This window comes from Petromyzon marinus, chromosome 33 (assembly GCF_048934315.1).
Source record: "Petromyzon marinus isolate PM22_M1 ecotype Great Lakes invasive population chromosome 33, UKy_Petmar_22M1.pri1.0, whole genome shotgun sequence".
Lineage (NCBI taxonomy): Eukaryota > Metazoa > Chordata > Hyperoartia > Petromyzontiformes > Petromyzontidae > Petromyzon > Petromyzon marinus.
This window is the reverse complement of record NC_133699.1, coordinates 11,490,527-11,513,423: the sequence shown is the minus strand read 5'-3', so window position 1 is coordinate 11,513,423 and position 22,897 is coordinate 11,490,527. Positions and strand designations below refer to the sequence as shown.

General features: G+C 47.8%; 1 protein-coding gene across 3 annotated transcripts in view; it reads left to right on the top strand.

Moving 5' to 3' along the window:
- The first annotated feature begins 6,657 nt into the window (after window positions 1-6,657).
- Window positions 6,658-22,897, top strand: part of NEK9 (NIMA related kinase 9) — a 52,175-nt gene continuing 35,935 nt past the window's right edge. For 2 of the 3 annotated variants that reach the window (XM_032965137.2, XM_032965138.2), the window contains exon 1: window positions 14,425-16,369. In XM_032965137.2, coding sequence (XP_032821028.2) covers window positions 16,211-16,369 — 159 coding nt within the window. In that variant the 5' untranslated portion in view covers window positions 14,425-16,210. Of the gene's footprint in view, window positions 6,688-14,424; window positions 16,370-22,897 lie in introns of those variants that run through there. The other variant, XM_032965140.2, reaches the window with a different exon arrangement.

Here is a 22,897-nt window from a genome sequence, read left to right as displayed (position 1 = left end):
AACAGACGACAGCGTCTCGATAGCCTTATAAAGCACCCACTGAGACATAACATTAACGCGATGGGCACTCGCCTTTCGTGTCGCGTTTCGCGTGTTAGTTTTACGCTCGGGATCATACAGGCCGTACATTTGTGAGCGACCTTTAAGTAGAGTTGATGCCGGGAATATCAGCCTTTGTCCATTTTAAGCAAAGAGCAAGAATTCGAGCGTAATATTAATTATCATAATATATTCTGCAGTGGCGCGTCATGGGGCGGGTGTGACCAATGGGAGAACTGCAGATCGCTTCTGTTGTCAGGGTTTCTCTTTCATCATGGGACCCCTTTGCCAGTACCAAAATCTGAGAATAGGATTTCCCCTTTTTTTCTGGCAACAAAACGGGTGTTAAGATGTTAAAACACCAAACTGAAACCTTTAACAAGGAATCATGTCTGCATTATCCACAATACTTGTGGTCAGAATGCAAACGATTCCTTGTAAAAGGTTTCAGTTTGGTGTTTTAACATCTTAACACCTGTTTTGTTGCCATAAAAAAGGGGAAAACCTATTCTCACAGGGGTTCTGTCATTCAATATTTTCATTCACTTTTTTTTATACGACAAAAATCGACACGACTGATGAAAATGTATGCAGTACGCCCTTCCAAAAACAGAATGCAACTGTTCGATTCAAGCATAGCTTCGTGTTGTCTAGTTTTAACCATCTCTTGCATTGTATAATGTTTAATGTGTACAATTCTGCTCGCTACCCCTTTCCATGAATTCAGATTATTAGTATTTTATTTTCGAAAAAAAACCCCCATTGATTCTTACACGTGCGATTCGATGCAGAATCGATAGCAATGGGATTCATCGGATCATATCTGTCAACCCATACGGTTTAACCCGTATTCTTGTACAGGGGAATTGTGTTTTCAGGCCCATACGGCGTACAGCCGTTTCAATACGGGCAAAAAAAATCATACGGTCAAATGAAAAATAGTGTATTGTTTAACCCTTCGTAATTTTCTGTGTTTACTGTTGTACATTTACAACGTGAGTGTGTCCATCCACATATCAAGCAAGCAGCAGCATCAGAATGCAAAATCACAGACAGCATAAGTAGCATCATTGACACCAATTATCTACATTAATACATACAACAGTTTTCGTTTAGTAACATAATTTTTGTCTATTTATTTGTGTTTCTCCCTTGTGATAGGACTTTGTTGGATGAACGTTGAGATTTATAAGGGGCAAGGGGTAACCAATGAGGTCTGAATTGCTCTGTAATAAGGTAGACCCTGATAAGGGGTTGACAGGTATGTAGTAGTGAGTGTACTAGTGGTGAGTGTACTAGTGGTGAGTGCAGTGATGGTGATTGTCTATTTGTTTGTGTTTCTCCCTTGTGATGGGACTTTGTCGGATGAACGTTGAGATTTATAAGTGGCACGGGGTAACCAATACGTTCTGAACTGGTCTGTAATAAGGCAGGCACTGATAAGGGGTTAGCAGGGATGTAATCGATACATTCCCTCGTGCGCACGAGCAACAGCAGCCTCCCCCGCTCATCATCCCAAGGCCAGCAGGACTTCGCCATGGAGCAATGCAGGCGATGGTGTCTCTCTACCCACTCTCTGTAATCCCGCAACTGTGAAGGCAGCGAGGATTGGTGGATCACACAATTGCTGTGGAAACTCCCTCCCCGTGGAGCGTCGAGGAGCAGGGGCGGAGCCACAGGGGGGGCTGGGGGGGGCTTAGCCCCCCCTGAAATTTTGGGAAAGTCGGTAATCGGGATCACCGAATATCCGGCTGCTGCAAAATGCTGCAGGCTGCCACATCGTGCTGCCCTGCAGGCTGCTTGAGCGGCAGCCTTTCGAACTTATCGAACTTATTCGCCACATCAGCGGCTCCGACCTATTAATAAACTCCGCTTTCAAATCCAATATTTTTTTTATTCATTTGTGGCGCCCATTGGAAAACATACACTGGATATCTCAGAATATTGAAGTCAGCCCCCCAAAAAGTCAAAATCCTGGCTCCGCCCCTGTCGAGGAGTAAACCATGCCCTGACTTGACAGGGTAACGCGGTTCGTCAAATGTCGACGGACCTCTTCAATCCGGAAAGGAAATTATTTTTGATCTCTCGCACACGCGTGTTTTGCTGTGGGATGCTCTGGAGTGATGTGGTGCAGGAGGACGTGGAGCTGAGTGGACTTGCCGATGACCGGTACCAGCGGTGTCAAGATCGGCCTCTGTGGAGGAGGCTCGTGAAGGACGCTGCTACTGGGCAGTTGGAGGCAGTCGCCCTCCAACAACAACGGAGGGCGGAGGAGCGACGCTCACAACAACGAGCGGGGCGCCGGGTGGCTAAAGCACAGCAGGTTGGCACAGTAGGGGGCACAGGTGGTGCATCAGCCAGTCATCTCAGTCATCTCAGTCAGTCGACCCGTGGCACCTGGGTCTGCCCCGTGACCTCCTGCCAGCGGGCGTTCGACACTTCACGTGGCCTCAAGCTGCACATGGCCTGGCACAAGCGTCGTGGTGACGTCACCGCCACTTAGTGGCGAATCGCGGTTGTTGTTGCTCTGGTACCCCCCCGCCCCACCACCACCCCCGGCCACTTGTAAATACTCCTTAATTGATTCTTCCTCGCGCCTATGAGTCGTTCCCTCTTCCCTCTCTCTGTTTTGGCGAGCCAGCGAAATGCTGTGCGCGTTACAAGTTGAAATTACCATATTCCACTTTCCTCGTAGCTCCGCGAGCTAAACTCGCCCCTCCATCTCCCATTCATTGTCCGCCCTCTGTTTCTCCAACATTCGTTATCCACCCATAGCACGGGAGTCGACCTCAGCGCCGTGCAATGGTCAATTTCAGAGCTGTGGTGACCATGCGTTACAATTTACGGTCCTACAGATGTTCACAACCACTCGATCTCACCACATACAGGACATGCAATCTCACCAACACCAACACCCGCCGTTCGCCACCAAGTGACGGTGACGTCTCCTCGACGCCTGTGCCAGGCTAGGTGCACTTTGAGGCCACGTGAAGTGTCGAAGCCTCGCTGACAGGAGGTCTCGGGATAGACCCAGCAGGTGCCATGGGTTGACTGACTGAGATGACCGGTAGATGCACCACCTGTGCCCCCTACTGTGCCAACTTGCTGTATTTCATCCGCCCGGCGCTCGGCTCGTTGTTGTGAGCGTCGCTCATCTGCCCTCAGTTGGTGTTGGAGGCCGACTGCCTCCAACTGCCCAGGAGCAGCGTCCTTCACAAGCCTCCGTTTGTGCAATCCCACGAACACCATCTCGCACCCACGTCACACCCAATGACATACACGGCGACGTCACCACGGCGCTTGTGCCAGGCTAGGTGCACTTTAAGGCCACGTGAGGTGTCGAAGGCTCGCTGGCAAGGAGGTCACGGGACAGACTCAGGTGCCATGGGTTGACTGACTGAGATGACTGCAGATGCACCCCCTGTGCCCCCTACTGTGCCAGCCTGCTGTGTTTTAGCTGCCCGGCGCTGCGCTCGTTGTTGTGAGCGTCGTTCCACTGCCCTCCGTTGTTGTTGGAGGGTGACTGCCTCCAAATGCCCAGTAGCGTCCTTCACGAGCCTCCTCCACAGAGGCCGATCTTGACATCGCTGGTGCCAGTCATAGGCAAGTCCATTCAGCTCTATAAAAATACACAAAGATCCCCCGTATAGCCTTAACAGACTGTTGGGACAAGTGATGTTAGCGAACACCACGCCCGACCGCCTTTGTCTCCCGAGTGGCGATGTTTACACACCGCACTAGGTACTCATTTGAGGCTGAGTCGACCTAGGGGAGGCTCAGGACCGGTTCAGATAATCGTAACTGGTGTTGGCCGTGAGCGGGAATCGAACTTGTGTCGCCGCCTAGCTCTATACCCCCTTGCACACACACACACAATCTCACACATTGCGCCTGTTGTAGCAGCGGACATCACTGGGCAGATTGCGAGGAGGGAGCGACACGGAGAGAGAAACATGGACGGGGAGAGGAGAACGGGATGCATGGGGAGAGAGTTAGGGAGGTAGGGAGGCGGAAGACGAATCATACAATAACACACAAAAAAAAACTATTTCGGATGTAATTCAAGTGAAATACTTCCGTGGCTGACGTACGTTCGCGTAAATTTCCGATGCGCAGATGCGAGGGCTGTATTTAGACAGGACGCGCGTCACGGTGTTATCCTCTCTGTTTTAGGAAGCACCCATTGATGTTTAAAAAAATATATCATTCGCAGTGGGGTTTTTTTTATCACGGATACTGAGCCCAAAAGCCCAACAACTCGAAGCGAGCAGCAACACACGACACTATTTAAGCTTGAATAAATAACTGTTAAGACGTTTATTGAATTGAGCAAGGTTATAAGAACCTGATAAAAGAGACGGTGATGGGAGGAGCTTTGAGCAGTTCGAGAGAAGAGGCAAAAAGAGAAATGTGACCTGCAGTGTGGTAGACTGAGTACTCCACATGAATGGCGAAATCATCGAGGGGAAGTTCACGGGAACAGAGAGTGCCCCAAAAAAGTAATCTCATATGAGCGGATCTCACTTCAGGCGGTAGTGGCCGTGGAAATTCCACATTTGCATGGCGGGGGTAAAGTCTTAACTTTACGTTAACAACCACTTCGATAATACCATGGCGGATTTTTTTCACTTTTCCAGTCGCTTGTAGGACTGGAGTGGTAGCACGTGACTAGTAGCCAAATCCACAACGAGAGGCTTACTCGACATGGTGTGCCGAGTTGGGAGATATATTTTTTATCGACACCCGGACAGATGCGGCTGATATGAGGCCCTGTGACCTGACCCTTTGGAGCACAAGGGTTGGCGGATCATGCGCAGATATGAAAATCTCCCACAGCTACCGCCGGGCATTGCATTGCAATCACTCATGAGGTGGCACTGTTAACAGGGAAACGCCACTGAATCCGTTTAATTGGAAATGTAGTGAGTTCAACTGAGTCGCAGACGTAATCTTTGGAGACAACGCATTTATTTAACACCAAACACTGGGACAACACAATTACAACCTATGGTGGTGACCACCAGGTTAACCACTAATTACAACGTAACTCGCTACAACGGACCAGACCAGAGCTTGGGTCCGGGTCCACGTGTTGGAGACTCTTGTAGGACGTAGGGCGTAGAACGTAGTTTTATTCAGGATGACAACAGCAGCCGGGACCTCTCGGGGACCCGGCTTATATCCTCTGTGGCGTGGCTGGCTCCGCCCCGAGCCACGACCACCTTCTAGAATCCTCGAGCAAGATCACGACCCTGACACGTGACCACCCCTAGCCCCCACTTGGGGCCTCTGTGTAGACTTTACCTGTCACGTGTCCTTCGGGGTCAACCCCATTCCCATGGCCGGCACTCTCACACCCTATCCTGTTGGGGTCGACACTGCACGCAGAGCGTGGTGCCATCCAGCACTGCCAGTCAGCACTCACCGAGCCCCTCTATGGCCGGTACTGCACCCACATGTACGTGGTGCTCGCGACGTTCATACATCGCACGCCGTGCCTCTCTCGGGCCGGCATAACACAGTGACATCCGCGATGTCACTACAGAAATTTAAAAAAATCGTTAGAATGCCGCACCGCGCTTTTGTCACCCCCACTCCCAGTTAGGGCTGGTGAAGGGGCACTCAGGGCCATTTCAGATATCAGTCGTCACATGTTAGCTCTCGACGGGAATTGAACTCAGGTACCCGAGAGCATTGCGCGAACCACCGGCGCCACCCCCCCCCCCCTCGATAGCTACTTATTAGACAGCAATTCATCTAAACATCCACGCGGGTCGTCACGACCTTGAAATTCACTATTTTGCCAATCTTTTTAATGTGGCGTGACCATGCCGAGAAAGTATTGAGAGTCAGATAATCTTATCTGCGAAAAGGGCATAATTATTATACGGGCATGTGAATTCGTGATTGCAGTGTGACCTTATGTTGCTAATAATTATCACTATTTCGGCGATACTGCGTTGGGAGTGGCGCATCAGCACTAACAACAAACACTCAATACATTCCTCAATTACACTTTCCTAAAAGGAAGAACATAAAACACGACGTGTTTGGGCAAAGGCCCTTGTTCATAGCACATATGAAGAAGGGCAATTGCCCTAGTTTTTATGTACACTTTTTCAAATGTTGCTATTGACAATCTCGGTCGCTGACTTGCTTGAGCAAGCCTTCATCCAGCAGTGGCGTGATCAGAGTTGATCATGATGACCACACCAACTCAAAGCCACCCTCAAACATCGGATTGGCTGTGTTGACGGAAACGAGGATTTTGCCAATTAACAATGTTCGCCAATTACCGCCCACCGACTCGCCTCTTGAGTGAGCGAGTGGCCTCTTAATGCGACGTGGGTCGGCGCCAGAGACAACCGCACGTGGCGTCCCTTGGCCCCTAAGTTGCATTTAAAAAAAGCTCGTTAACATTTCTAATTTAATTCATTGCGCGCGTCCCACGATTTCTCACTGCCCACGGAAACGAATGAATACGAAGAAAAAAATCCAAATCTATTTATAATTTACCTTGTTTTTCGGTTCTACGCCCCCCCCCACGACGCCCATGACGCGCTCGAATAAAAACAACGCCTACAGATCGCGCGACACCATCGCAACCTGGGTACGACCACGACCTCCCGCAGAATGGAGGATTGGCGGGTGGGTGGTGACTCCTTTCGCCTTTAATCACTAATATGCTATATTTAGACTGGAGCTGCTTCGTTCGTCTGTGCGTCACGGGTACGGAGCATCCATTCCTTCCGGTTTCGGGACATCGCAGCGTGCAACTAAAGGGTGCGCTCAGGCAGCTGTGGTAGCAGTGTTGAATCTCAGGATGGGGCTGCGCTCACAGTTGTGGTAGCAGTGTTGAATCTCAGGATGGGGGTGCGCTCACAGTTGTGGTAGCAGTGTTGAATCTCAGGATGGGGCTGCGCTCACAGCTGTGGTAGCAGTGTTGAATCTCAGGATGGGGCTACGCTCACGCAGCTGTGGTAGCAGTGTTGAATCTCAGGATGGGGCTGCGCTCACAGCTGTGGTAGCAGTGTTGAATCTCAGGATGGGACTGCGCTCACAGTTGTGGTAGCAGTGTTGAATCTCAGGATGGGGCTACGCTCACAGTTGTGGTAGCGGTGTTAAATCTCAGGATGGGGCTGCGCTCACACAGCTGTGGTAGCAGTGTTGAATCTCAGGATGGGGCTGTGCTCACAGCTGTGGTAGCAGTGTTGAATCTCAGGATGGGGCTGCGCTCACAGTTGTGGTAGCAGTGTTGAATCTCAGGATGGGGGTGCGCTCACAGTTGTGGTAGCGGTGTTAAATCTCAGGATGGGGCTGCGCTCACACAGCTGTGGTAGCAGTGTTGAATCTCAGGATGGGGCTGTGCTCACAGCTGTGGTAGCAGTGTTGAATCTCAGGATGGGGCTGCGCTCACAGCTGTGGTAGCAGTGTTGAATCTCAGGATGGGGCTGCGCTCGCAGCTGTGGTAGCAGTGTTGAATCTCAGGATGGGGCTGCGCTCACAGCTGTGGTAGCAGTGTTGAATCTCAGGATGGGGCTGTGCTCACAGCTGTGGTAGCAGTGTTGAATCTCAGGATGGGGCTGCGCTCACAGTTGTGGTAGCAGTGTTGAATCTCAGGATGGGGCTGCGCTCGCAGCTGTGGTAGCAGTGTTGAATCTCAGGATGGGGCTGCGCTCACAGTTGTGGTAGCAGTGTTGAATCTCAGGATGGGGCTGCGCTCACACAGCTGTGGTAGCAGTGTTGAATCTCAGGATGGGGCTGCGCTCACAGTTGTGGTAGCAGTGTTGAATCTCAGGATGGGGCTGCGCTCACAGCTGTGGTAGCAGTGTTGAATCTCAGGATGGGGCTGCGCTCAGGCAGCTGTGGTAGCAGTATTGAATCTCAGGATGGGGCTGCGCTCACACAGTTGTGGTAGCAGTGTTGAATCTCAGGATGGGGCTGTGCTCACACAGCTGTGGTAGCAGTGTTGAATCTCAGGATGGGGCTAAGCTCACGCAGTTGTGGTAGCAGTGTTGAATCTCAGGATGGGGCTAAGCTCACGCAGTTGTGGTAGCAGTGTTGAATCTCAGGATGGGGCTAAGCTCACGCAGTTGTGGTAGCAGTGTTGAATCTCAGGATGGGGCTGCGCTCACGCAGCTGTAGTAGCAGTGTTGAATCTCAGGATGGGACTGCGCTCACAGTTGTGGTAGCAGTGTTGAATCCCAGGATGGGGCTGCGCTCACACAGCTGTGGTAGCAGTGTTGAATCTCAGGATGGGACTGCGCTCACACAGCTGTGGTAGCAGTGTTGAATCTCAGGATGGGGCTGCGCTCACAGTTGTGGTAGCAGTGTTGAATCTCAGGATGGGGCTGCTCTCAGGCAGCTGTGGTAGCAGTGTTGAATCTCAGGATGGGGCTGTGCTCACAGTTGTGGTAGCAGTGTTGAATCTCAGGATGGGGCTGCGCTCACGCAGCTGTGGTAGCAGTGTTGAATCTCAGGATGGGGCTGCGCTCACAGTTGTGGTAGCAGTGTTGAATCTCAGGATGGGGCTGCGCTCACACTTGTGGTAGCAGTGTTGAATCTCAGGATGGGGCTGCGCTCACGCAGCTGTGGTAGATTTAATATGAAGGATGTGATGATCTTGTAATTCATTCAAATGCTGTGATGATGGCATTGTGATTCTAAAAGGTGTGCGAGCGATAGGGTGAATTTAAACGGTGTGCTCAGACAATTGTGGTGCGAGTATGAATTTCAATAGTCTGTATAGTGCAGTTACACGAATAAAAAAATGAGCTCAGGGAGTGGTGGTGGTAGCGAGAGTGACAAAATGAAAATAACATGCTTGTAGTTCGATAAATCTAAACGGTGAGTAATTGCAGAATTAGTCTAAAACGTGTCTTGAGTACCTAAATGGGTGCGCTAAATTACATTTCACCACTCTCCCGGCTCTGAACCACTCATTAGGGACCGACGGTTCGATTTCCGCCACCGACAGGTCGATAATGTCTACAGAGGCAACTTTTTATTATTTACAGAACCGCTCTTTGTACGATGCAAATCGCCACTAAGGGTTATCTGACGTCATCCGCAGAGAGCGGAAAATTTTGTGCCACGGGGCTCCGTAGCCGAAATTCTAATTTGAAAATTGCCTACAGCCCCAGTGCAAAAAACACACAGTGTTCGTGCGTAGTGACAGCCACCCAGGTGTTGCTTGCAAAGGCGATAATGAATCTCGCTGATCTCACACCTGCCTTGGAGGGCATTGAATAGAGTCGATCTGCGCCATGCAGAGGACGTTTTGAATCGCTCCAAGGTTCAACGTGCGTGCTGTACGTAGTTCGCGACGAGACAAATACGACAACATGTGGACAGACTGGAGCAATAGACAATATGGATCGTATGTACATAGTCACCCGTGCTAATCGGGAATGACAACAATTTTAAACACAAAGCAGTTCTAAAGAAATGAGTTTTAAATCCAAATTTGAAAGTGCGTAGCTCCATTGGCTTCCTAATATCGGAAGGAAGAGCGTTCCAGACGGCCACAGAAGCGCATCTGAAAGCGCGCATCACCAAGAGAATATTCGAGTGTGGGGAAGTAATTTTCACGTAGATGTTACAATGCGTGGAAATGTACGCGTGCATCTATTTTGTGAATCCACTGCTGGCTGAGGGCCTTCCCACGCCGCGTGGATCGTGGGGATTATTTATCCATACATCGCCACGTTGCTCAGTGCGGGTTGGTTAAGGCCGGGAGCAAAGATGGGAGCATAAAATAAGTCTCCAATTCATTGTGCTGCTGTGCCCTCTGATCCCCATCAGATATCCCATCCGTGTGTCACAAGAAGGTTAAAAAAACACGTTCTTCTTTGGACACATATAAGTATGGACAAAGACAAACATATGCAACCAAAGCAGAAAAATGCACAAAGATGCATGGAGAGGTGCATGTTTTGAATTGTACTGAGATAGAGGGAGAACATACACAAGACATCACTTTACCTGTCAATAAACGTAAGTGGGCTTGGACAGAACATGTCGCTAGAAGGGATGGCAAACAAAGGAAGGAACACGCCCGCGAGGATGCCCACCGGGGAGATGGAGTGATGAAATCACATCATCGCAGGCGCTAGGTGAAACGTTGCATCGCAAGAACATGAGCAATGGCGGTGGTTTCGGGAGGCCTCCAACAGCACCCGTTACATCACGGGTGATGATGACACCAATCAGAATGTCTGCTCCATTGAACATTCTGTAAAGGGCACACACTGCACACCGCTCTCCGTCCCATGCGCCGATATTGTTGTTCACAGCTGCACAGAGCGCAAGCGCGGGGAAATGCACGTGTATTCATTTCCTCTCGATGTGTAGTTGAAGTGTCGCGGATACCAAGGAGCCAACAATTTGCATGAGACGTGCGTCACTGGTAACAAGCGTGACGTAGGGCCGAGGGCCCTTTGTCCATAATGTGTTTGTTCCACGACCTGTGGAATGCGAATGTGTGGGGGGGTTGAGTTGAGGAGTGAGAGGGGTTGAGCAATTTTGGCAAAGAGTGACAAGGTGAAGATGAGAGATTTGTCGCTTGATCTGGACAATGTTTTTGAACAACATAAATAATGTCAATTAAATGCCCAGGAAGGCCTTACTTGATCTCTGCAAGACATTTTTCAGCAAGGTCCTGTTGCATCGCGAAGTTTGGTCAAACCTAGCCACACGCGAAGGGGTAACACTCAAAGCTCCGCACAGGTTAAAAAAAATCCATTACTCGCACAAGGACTCTGAAACGTCATTCACGACAGGTCTGTGCTTGCAAGGAGGAGCTATTTGGTTGAGGCAGTAAATGTCAATTTTAATGAAAATTTTAAATTGTAAGACTGTCAAAACTATTTATTATTGGACGTGAAAACTATTAGAGTACAGCATCATGTGTCGACGTATGGGGAATTATATGGTAACATAATTAGCAACACGTACATAGGTGGAGCAGAAATATGAACGATTTTCTACATGAACAACTATATGTACACCATGCCTTGCATTATATGATGTAGGGCAGCATATTCTGCCAATATATATAATCATAATAATAATTCACATGCCTTCATAAACCCACTGTTGGATGAAGGCTTCCCTGAAATTATGGGGTGGTTTATCGACCATACTTCACCACACTGGCCAGTGTGGATTGGTGAAAGTCGGGGTTTCCTCACAGCCACTGGTGTTAACAGTGGCTGGGCGCATCATACAATATTTAGTCAAATTCCAAGCCACTATGTACATATCACTTTATCAGAGACGTGCGGTCGGGGGAGGCATGGGGAGGCAGAGCCTCACCTGTCATACTCTAATGAAAATAACTGTTACAAAAGTAAAAAAAGAATAAACAAATAAAATAAATATTAAGATTTTTCCACTGATCTGTTATAAATGTCATTTCTGTACGATTCCAATCATTTTTATAGTCAAAATCGCCAGATTTGCGGAGTTCCGCTGCAAATACAGGAAGAGGTGAGGCAGCGACGAGCTCAGCCTCCCCTCTGATTGTGCAACCCGTCAGTAACTGGATGGAGCGCGTGCAATAAGCGCATGCCTGTTACTATCTCAGTATGCCACCAATGTAATGTTTGTAGACCCCTTCATTTCATGTCCTCGCCTTCCATACTCCAGGTAACTTATTTCACGTATGTGTATAAAGATATTTAGGCTCGCTGGTCTCGTCATGAAACTGCAATGAAAAAGCACCAGGGGAGGCAGCTATCACATCTGCCTCACTGAGGGGGACGTGTCTAACACGCCCCCCTCAGTGAGGCCACGCCCCTCCGTGAGGCCACGCCCCCTCCGTGAGGCCACGCCCCCTCCGTGAGGCCACGCCCTCCTCAGTGTGTGAATCTGGCTCTGACACTAGCCAGTGCCTCCCCAGCCATTGACCTCACCGCACGTCACTTTATCTGTGGGGAGCGGTAGCATAGCGGTGAGCAGCACCCTGCGCTATGAACCCGGCAATCCAAGTTAGATTCCCGCTCATGGCAAATACCAGTGATGATTATCTGAACCAGTTCTGGGCCTCCCCTAGGTCGACTCAGCTCTTAAAGCCGGTGCGGTGTGTAAACCATCGCTCCTAGGGAGACAAAGGCGGCTGAGCGTGGTGTTGGCCACCTCTTTTGTGCGATGCCGGCCTTCATAGGTGTTCGCGAACAGCACTTGCCCCAAATGTCTGTTAAGGCTATACGGGGGATCTTTGTCTTTCCATCACTTTATCTATGTTGAGCAATGTGGTGGTGCAGTGGTCAGAACACTACGATAACCTGACGGAATTTGATTTCTGTCCTAGGCAAACATATCGTGAAGGATATCTGAACTGTACCCTCCATCCTGATACCAGATTAAATGCTTTTATTTTGGGATTAGCAATGATGTTTCGTGTTTAAGATTGTGCACGACGTGCGAGTCACATTACTGAAATTATCGATGCAGTGGTGACCCCATCACCACAAGCAGGGTGACATCTGGTTCCAGGGTCACATTATAAGCGGTTTGCATTCGGCACTTGAAGGTTTTTTGATAAACATTTGTTGCGATGTCGATGGGCTGTGTACACTTACCTGCAGGGGCAGTCAGGGTCCAGCAGGGGCAGTCGTTATATCCCTGGCCCGAAAGCAGGAGGGGGCTGCGGGGTGTCCTGGGATCCCCCGGAGCCCCCTCTGGAACTCTCTGGAAGGTGGGCGGAGCCATGACTGACGCACCGGTGCGGGGTATAAAAGCCGGACCCCAGGGAGGGTCCGGGGCCAGTCCAAGACAGAAGCCAGAAGACCAGCTAGATAGCACCCTGGGACCCCTAGCCCTGCTGCCCTTGTAAGGGCCGGGACTCTGTGTGGCCCAGTGGTGAGACCCTGGGAACCCCAGGCCTGACGTCCTTGTAAGGGCCGGGTCCGAGTGGGCCAGTGGTGGGAACCCGCACCTTGGCTGGGTCGGGTTAGTGCGGCCTCTCTGAGGGCACCCGTAGCCGGAGGACCCAGAGCTGTAGCCCCGTGCCAGGGCACGTTAGCCCAGAGGCAGTACCTCCCCAGAGGGGCCGTTGCCCTGTGTGAGACTGGGACTGTATTGCCGAGTATTTGTATTGAATAAAAGTGTCGCCTCCAAAGATCCGTCTACGACGTCACTAGAACCCACTACACGTTCATTGTAACGCCAAACCACTGCTGCTAGACAGAGCCACCCCCCCCCCCCCCCCCCCAACATGCTGTGCCGGTCATGGGGATTGTTTTAACCCACTTCAACCTTGTCATGTGGATTGGTGGAGGGGGCAACCCAGGACCGGTTTCTGATGTTACCTCGCCGCCGCTATTTGCCGCGGCCAAGACTAGAATCTACGCTCATCGATGGTGTCAGCTAATCAATATTTCTCTGCCAAGACCCTGGTCAGTAAATGCCGGCTTCTTTCGGCACTGGCCAATCGCCAATGCCTTTGCCTTGCAGTTATTATTTCAAGGGCAACGGAGATGCTGGAAATTGTTTTTCTTTTTCGTACCTAATCACCCAATTCATTACCCTGCCCCCTGCAGACCCACAACACTTTAATCAAGCGGTACATATGGGCCTACATGTCAATCCACAGCAGAGTGGTGGCCTCCTCCACGCTGTGTCGATCTTGGGGGTTGATTGACCATACTTCACCACGCTGGTCAGTACGGGTTGATGAATAGAAGGACTGTACAGTACAACAGTGGATTATGATGTATTGCCCCTATGTTGCGCACCACGCATCCTTTAAATGAGCGCTTGCGGGCAATTAAATTTCGTCTGCTTTTATTTCAGGTGGCAGTAAAATCACCTGTAAAAGGGGTTCGGTCATTTTCTTGTTGACGTTTTGCTCGATCGTGTTTACATTGTCCCAAGGGCAATGCGAATACATTCCCCTAGCGCATTAAAGCATTTCGCCTCGAAATTTCTGAGTGTCTCACATTTACTCTCTATTAGTTGCCACCCAAGGAAAATTACCGATTGCTATTGATCCCCCGCAACGTGTTCCAATTACTCCTGGGGTATTCACCAGATGTCTATATTTGCCACGCGGGTAAGTTGCTCCTGGGCATTCCCCACCTCTACAGATATTTTCTCGTGTGAATTGCCCCCCAGGGGTATTCCTCTATTCAATATTGCTCACGCGTGTGAATTTCCCGCATGGCATTCACAGCTGCGTACATAATTCGCCGCGTGTGAATTGCTCTCAGGACATTCATCAACTCCTTGAACATTGCCCATTCGTGTGAACTAACCCCAGCACATTCACAACGCGCTGTATGTTTATCGGCAACGTGTGTAAATTGCCCTCAGGGCATTCACCGCCTGTGTATATTGCTCACGTGTATAAATTGCGCCCGCCACGCCACCACCAATCCATTGCCTGCGTGCGTGAATTGCCCCGTGGGCACGGCTAGGGGCGGGGTCTGTGCTGCTCGGGAGGTTTCGTGCGGGTCTGGCGTGCTGCTACAGCCGGTGGGCGACATCAACACAACTTTAACATCAACACAACTTTAACGTCAACACAACAACTTGAACAGCGACGTGAAACATCAACGGCGGCGGCGGCGGCCACTTCAACGCGGACGTCATCAACATTCACTTTCAGCGACGACGACGACATCGTCATCATCATCGACACGGACGTTGCACCATCATCGCCAACATCAACACATCGGCAGAAATAAACATCTAGCCACAACTCCCGACGGCGAGAAGAGAAGGGCAGCCATAAGAAAAGCGCCTGCAAGTAACAGTGACCGCTGTAGCCGTGCTTTCCCTTGTTGGACCAACGCACTCCAGACCAGCGGCTGCTGCGTGATTTGAGCGAGAACTTGGATTTGAGTTGGCAGCGCGACTTTAGCGAGTACCCTGAAGTGTTCGAATGCCTAAAATGAGCGAGTGTCTAAATTATATCGAGCAACTTGAGTCAATACCTCCGTAATAGAGTACCCCACCCCCCCCCCCATCCACTAATTGAGTGCATGGTGTGAGTAACTCTTAAGTTATTCTAAGTGACTTCAGCGTTTTGAGTGACCAACCTAAAAAATGAGAGAGCGTGCGTGTGTATATATATAAAACTGATTAGGTAATTGCGTGGCCGAGGGGGAAAAGAGACGGAATCCCACCCCCGCCGTGTCGAAAGTATCCAAGTGTCTCCCGATTTGAGGTAGCTGTCCTCTTCCGAAGTTGAGCGGGAGCACCTTTTTGGAGTAGTCGGGAGTATCACGCTCCGCGTTTAAGCATCTTTAAAGCGAGTCGTTGAGGCATCTTTAAAGCGAGTCGTTGAGGCATCTTTAAAGCGAGTCGTTGAGGCATCTTTAAAGCGAGTCGTTAAAGCGTCTTTAAAGCGAGTCGTTGAAGCATCTTTAAAGCGAGTCGTTGAGGCATCTTTAAAGCGAGTCGTTGAGGCATCTTTAAAGCGAGTCGTTGAGGCATCTTTAAAGCGAGTCGTTGAAGCATCTTTAAAGCGAGTCGTTGAAGCATCTTTAAAGCGAGTCGTTGAAGCATCTTTAAAGCGAGTCGTTGAAGCGTCTTTAAAGCGAGTCGTTGAGGCATCTTTAAAGCGAGTCGTTGAGGCATCTTTAAAGCGAGTCGTTGACGCATCTTTAAAGCGAGTCGTTGAGGCATCTTTAAAGCGAGTCGTTGAGGCATCTTTAAAGCGAGTCGTTGAGGCATCTTTAAAGCGAGTCGTTGAGGCATCTTTAAAGCGAGTCGTTGAGGCATCTTTAAAGCGAGTCGTTGAGGCATCTTTAAAGCGAGTCGTTGAAGCATCTTTAAAGCGAGTCGTTGAAGCATCTTTAAAGCGAGTCGTTGAAGCATCTTTAAAGCGAGTCGTTGAGGCATCTTTAAAGCGAGTCGTTGAGGCATCTTTAAAGCGAGTCGTTGAGGCATCTTTAAAGCGAGTCGTTGAGGCATCTTTAAAGCGAGTCGTTGAGGCATCTTTAAAGCGAGTCGTTGAGGCATCTTTAAAGCGAGTCGTTGAGGCATCTTTAAAGCGAGTCGTTGAAGCGTCTTTAAAGCGAGTCGTTGAGGCATCTTTAAAGCGAGTCGTTGAAGCGTCTTTAAAGCGAGTCGTTGAGGCATCTTTAAAGCGAGTCGTTACAACCAAGCGCCGTCGCCTTCCGTGCCCGTTCGCACCCCGCCCCCGTGGCCGTCAAATGCCGCGATGAGCCATCACCGCGACGCCGAGGCGGACGGGGAGACGTTCATGGACAGCGGGAGGCCGGGGAGCGTGGTGTGCGAGCCCGAGGAGCGCCACTACATCCCCGTGCGGGTGCTGGGTCGGGGCGCCTTCGGAGAGGCCGCGCTCTACCGCCGCAACGAGGTCAGGAAAGTGCGGCGTTAGGCCCGAGGCTCCGCGGTGCGCTAGGCCGCGCTCCCGGGAACTCCCGGGGGTACCGGTGCTCGGATAGATTGGCTGCCGGAGAAGGGCGACCAAGAATCCGTCTTAGAATGGCGCTGTCACCCCCCCTCCTCCTCGCCCTCACTACGTTTCGCGGCGGTTTCTTTTTTTGTCGCGGCTAAATGCGGTATAAAGTTGTCGCAGCGTTCCGCTAAGTGTCAAGCATTTATTTTTAATGATCGAGTCTTGTGGCGTGTGTATATATATATGTTTTTGGTATTTTTAACGCGATTGTGTCAGCGGGTTGCGTAGGAGGATGTGGTTTCTGTTGCCACGCACGTATTTTACAAAACCGTGAACTTCCATAGAGTAGCTCTGTTGTTCTTTGCTTAGTTATATTACACTGTCCAATATAATTTGCTGATTTGCACAGTCATTATAACCACGCATCTCGAAGTTTTAAATTACAGGAAACTTTGAAAAGAAGGCTGCAAAGTTGGGCAAAAATTGTCGTTTAGTATGGGGCAAAACAAAAAGTCGTGTGCATCAAGTTTGCTCGGCAAATATAACTTGGTGTTCGTATAACGAGGGGCAGTTTATTGAAGGCGAACCACGATCAAAATGATGAAGTGGGCGAACGAGAGCAGTCTGGAAGGAGTTCTTTTTGAACCTTGATGAAAAACAACGTTACTGTACCCATTGTACCAATGGCAGATAATCGTGATTTATTTTTATTTTTTTAAAACGCGTTCTCTCTGGATCTGACTAATGACAACTGAAAAAGTGGAAAAAAGCTCGACAGTGACGGTAGTGGGGTCGGGGGCAAAGCAGCGTGGAGAGATGTGTGGCGTGCGTGTGTGTGTGCTCAGGGTTATAATGGGGGTGGATGGGGGGCGAAGTACGTGCATGAGAATAATTATATTGCATGTTAAGAAAAGCAAGTGGACGTGGGTAAGGGGACACGTCGCTATTCAGAGACGATAGCCGGTGAAATCTTGACTTTTGTGACTTACAATAATTCATATTCTTTGGGTCCTTCGGTAAAGTCACGTAGATGATTCAAAGAAAATGACAAAAAACTACGACGTTTCGATCACTAAACACAAGCGATCGTCATGATGACGAGTGCCGGTGGTTTGCAGCCAAATGAAGGAACACGCCCAAGTCGACGTCAGTCGCAGAGAGATGGAGCAATGAAATCTGCTCCCGTGCAGGAGCTACACAAAATTGTTGCCTCCATCAAACCATGAATGACTTCAACAGCTTGTGGAGGCCTTCATCCAGCAGTGGATTGATGATGGCTGATGAGGATGACAATAATGATGCGCGCACATAAAACGACACTTTTTAAATTTATTTATTTTACCAGGCCAAGCACCCGCTGAGCTCTATAGCTCTTGTTTCAGAAGGGACCATGGCCACATTACGGCCCAATGAATTGGCTTATGTGGAAATGCATAGCAGCCAAATATTCTAAACTCGTGTTTCTGAATGTGGAGGGTGAAACACCAGGGGACCCGAAGAAAACATGCAAACTCAATATACAGGCGTCAGGGTTGAGATCGGACCCACGACCCATTGTATATTAGGCGAGGTAGTTAACATCTCGCCAACAGCGACGCCCCGTATTCAGCTCTGAAACGTGGGCATTCCTTCCCAAGAAAAGACACTGAACAAGACCTAATATCGATTGTTACTTAGGGACAGCATTCAACATCCACTGGTAGGACCACTTAAACGTGGAATATTACAGATAATCATTAATGTAATTTTTTTGATTAATGGGTTCGTTCGCTTTCGCATAAGTTTGGAAAATACAATGTGGGTTTATTATGTATATACAAATTATAGTAATACTGTATACAGCTCTTGGTCAATCGACTGGAATAAAGACCTCCCAATTTGCATATTGGTCATGGGGGTTGTTTGACCATACTTCACCAAGCTGGGCATTGCGAGTTGGTGAAGGGTGCAATCAGGACATGTTCAGATGTCACTCACCACTGTTAGCCATGGACCAGAGTCAAACTCGGAGGCTGGGTTCGTGTTACGGTTTGCGAACCATTGCACGATATTTCTACTCCCCTTGTATGTTTAATTACACGTGCCAAAACCAAAACATTACCAAAAAAAAACAAGACATTTTCAAGTCAAATAGGTGTTATAGACACACTTTTTTTCCAGCTGCATTTATGTAGGTAAGTAAACTCTGGACTGATTTTAACTTTCAAGGTTCTTATCGGCAATCAAGCCTGTAACAAAAAAGCCTCGTGGACTTGTTTTTGGGTTGGTCGTCATTCGTCGGGGCCATCCTCAAGCTGTCTTGATCTCACAGCTCTGCAACAATAATCTCGCACCTGTTCATGAGCTGATTGTATTGCTTTATCTCCATGGCCGATGTATTCTTGAGGGTGTTCGCTCCTTTGAATCCCACTTCATCATTTAAGCACCATAACTGGCCTGTACTGGTAACTAAAACTGTTCAGTTGAACACGTAGTTGGCTTTCGCCACCAATATCATCCATAATATAGGTTTTTAGGTTAGATCGCGTAAATATCTAAATGTGTTTTATTATAACCCGCCACCACCCGACACAGCAAAATAGTAAGGGTTGTCACGTTAACAGAACATGGCCAATTCGTCATTAGTACAGCACTAGTGTGTAGTGTGTAGTAGTGTGTAGTGTAGTATACTAGTACAGCACTAACCGGTGTGTTGGAGAGCCAAGCCACAACATTTACAATCTGAGTACGACGTTTCGCCAGTAATTACAACCAGCTTCATCAGGCGACAGCCAGATTTGGAGAGAAGTCTTACTGTTTCGTTCCTTATATAGAGTTGTAGATGTGGTGACCACGCTTCTGTGCTCATGCACAATGATGGGGGGGGGGAGATGACTGAGTCTGCGTACATTATGCATGTGCATTATGTGAGCCCTTTGAACTTGTCCTTCCTGTCTATTGTGTTTATTAAAATAGCCCCACCAACGGTAATCTCTATTGAAGTACGCTGCCCTTTGTAGGCATTCATTTAAATAATTTATTATTTGATGATTCGCTTCCACGCAGCACGAAGACGGTAGCTATCCGAACGGTTAAAGTTATCTTGATTTCTTTCAATTTCGATAGATTCTATAATTAGTCTTGGCCAGTAGTAGCTAGTTTTGTACAAAACTTCAACATGATCAAAATAAATGGAGTGTCCTTGTTGGCACGCATGTTCTGCTACTGCTGACATTTGTATTTGGGAGAATTAAATATTTTTCTGTTTGTCCAACATAACATTTACCACACGTGCAGTTAATCCTGTACACACCTTCTGTTGATAGCTTCGGTAATACATCTTCTGTACCAGATATTAAATTCTGTATTTTATGTACCGTGCCAAATCTGACTCTGATGTTTTGTATTTCCAAACATCGGGCTAGTTTATAAGTTACTACCGCAATGTACGGTATTTTGATCGTTTTAATTGCTTGGGCAGTTTCAATGCTCTTGTTATTTGGTTTTGGTATTCAATGCTCTGTTGCTTTGTGCACCATTGTAACCGTTCATTTGCAGCGCTTCTTTAACATGTTGAATTTAACTTCTCAGACTGTTACCATCTGACACTTTCTTAGCTCGATGAATGAGCGTCTTGATAAGAGCAGATTTATGTGCGAGTTGATGGTGTGACTCTGCATTCAGATAGGCGTCCGTATGCGTTTTTCTTTCGGTAAACACTGTTAATTTACCATTTCTACCACGTCCGAGCAGAATATCCAGAAATGGTAGAGTTTTGTCAGCTTGCACTTCCATGGTGAACTGGATGGATGGGTTTTGCGAGTTGCGATGATTTAGAAATGCGTTCAGTGGATCTTTGCCGTGTGGCCAGACCACCAATGTGTCATCCACATATCTAAACCAAGCAGATGGTTTTACTGTGATTGAAGCTATTGCTTTTGTTTCAAAATCTTCCATGTACAAATTCACTATCACAGGAGACAAAGGAGAGACCATTGTTGCTCCTTACTTTTGTTTATAGAAGTCACCTTGCCGCAAGAAGTAGGTGTTCTTTAGACAGTGTTCAGCGAGTCTTGGGATATCTTTGGCTAAACCTTTGTTCGCTACCAGAGTGTCGAGTAATTTAATTGACTCGTTGACTGGAACCCTCGTGAACAGAGAGGTCACATCAAAACTTACGAGAATATCATTAGGATTAAGCTTAATGTCTTTAATTATATTTACGAGATGTTCAGAGTTTTTGATGAACGAAGAGGTCCTACCGATGTAGGGCTGTATTTGTTTTGTTACGTATTGTGCTTATTTGTACGTGGCAGAGCCTATTGTACTAACGATGGGTCTTAATGGGACATCAGGTTTGTGTTTTTTTGGTAGCCCATAAAGTCTTGATGGTTTTGATGCCCTTGGTTTGATCAGGTATTGCTCTTCCTTGGGAATTGATGACTTGGCAATGATTGCCGTTGTTTTACGTTCCAAGGTGCTGGTTGGGTCTCGTTTAATTTTAAGGTCGGTACCTTAATCGAGTAAATCTTTGATTTTATTATCATAGTCCTCACGGGGCATCACAACACTCGATCGGCTCTTATCAGCAGCAAGAATTTGGATATCTTTATTTGCTCTCAATTCTCTTAAGGATTTTGCTTCACTGAAGTTAATATTTGCACATGCATAATGTACATTGCCTCAGTAACCCCCCCCCCCCCACACATTGTGCAAAAGCGCAGAAGGGTGGTCAACACATCTATGCCTCTATATAAGGAACGAAACTGTAAGACTTCTCCACAAATCTGGCTGTCGCCTGATGAAGATAGTTGTAATTACTGGCGAAACGTCGTACTCAGTTTGTAAATGTAGTGGCTTGGCTCTCCAACACACCGGTGTGCTTTACTAGTGACGAATTGGCATGCTCTGTTTTCGTGACAACTCTTACTAGTTGGCTGTATCGGGTGGTGGCGGGTTTTAACGACATATTTACACGATCTAACCCAAAAACCTCTATCATGGATAAAACTATATTCTTGGTTCTTTCGGTAAAGTCACTTTGAAGGGAAACAATAAAATAATAAAAATATAAAACAATTTATAATTTTATTGTTTCCCTTCTACGTGACTTTACCGAAAGAACCAAGAATATGAATCCCAGCAGTCACGAAAGCTTTAAATCATGGATAAAACTGTTCAATCGCGTGTTTTAACGTGTAAACATTTCAAAATTTGCTTTCCAACGTCTTTTGACTGCGGCACTTTATATCCACATGTATTATTAACAGCACGTGATCTGTCAGCATACAGTAGCTGTCTGCATCTCTCTAATACAAGGGCATTTGCGGCCATACTCCCATGCAATATTGACCACCGCGTGAAGCTTGGATCAATTAAAAATGCCATCTAATACATGAGCAAGGATGAACAGGAAATGTTGCTCTGTTCATGTCACCTTCAGGGTTGTTTTGACTTTTCACTCGCTGGTACTTAAAGAGTTTTGACGTTACTGACCTGGCTGCCATCACTGGTTTTACTCTGGCATGACACTTAATGTGTGCTTAAAAGCCGCTGATACAATTGACTGTATCTGTAAACATGAATTTGCTCCTCACCTAAAATGCACGTGATCTCCTTGGGGCAATGTATGAGTACTGTATATCTGTAATACGGTACTTTGTTTAGGATGAGGATATTCTAGTCTGACAGGAACAGGAAGTTACCATCGCGTATTTACAAGTGCGGCATTTGGGCGACATCTCGAACATTGGCTTACTCGGCACTCAAATAGGCCACTTGCTGGGAAATTTACGCACAAAATACGGAATTGCCAATGGTTTATTGTTTTTAATTAGTGGTTATACTGTACGTATATAATCTCTTCTGCACAGGTTGAGTTCACGTGATAGTAAAAACTGACACGTGCGGTGAAGGAGCAGTTGCATTATCCTCAGCCTATTAGGGGAAATTTGGTATTGTGTGCCGCTAAACTACATCATGTAGTTTTATTTTTTTTATAATAAAAACACTTTTAATTCAAGTCTTCTTGAGCAATGTACCTGAAGTGAGTCAACAATGTTTATACATTACCAAGTTTTTATACATTAGTTAAATAGTTTGTGCAGTAGGGCGCCATGGTAGCTATATGTTAACTACCTCGCTTGGTATGCAGGAGGCCGTGGGTTTTTATCGTGACCCTTAATGTCTGTATATTTGGAGTTTGCATGTCCTCGTGATCGCGTGGATTTTTCTCCAGGTCCTCCCGGTTTTCCCTTTACATTTATACTCATGTGTTTTAGACTGGCTGCTAGACATTTCCACATGATAAGCCACTTCGTTGAGCTTTCATTTGTGGCCAGGTCACTTCTGAAAAAGAGCTATAATGCTCAGTGGGCCCTACCTGTTGAAATAAACATTTATTAGTTTAGAGTTTAGTTTACAAATAACATGGCAGATAAAATGTAGGCTCAAGTTAATGCGAATTCCATAATTGCCCTGAAAATACATTTCACTTGCATCATGTCA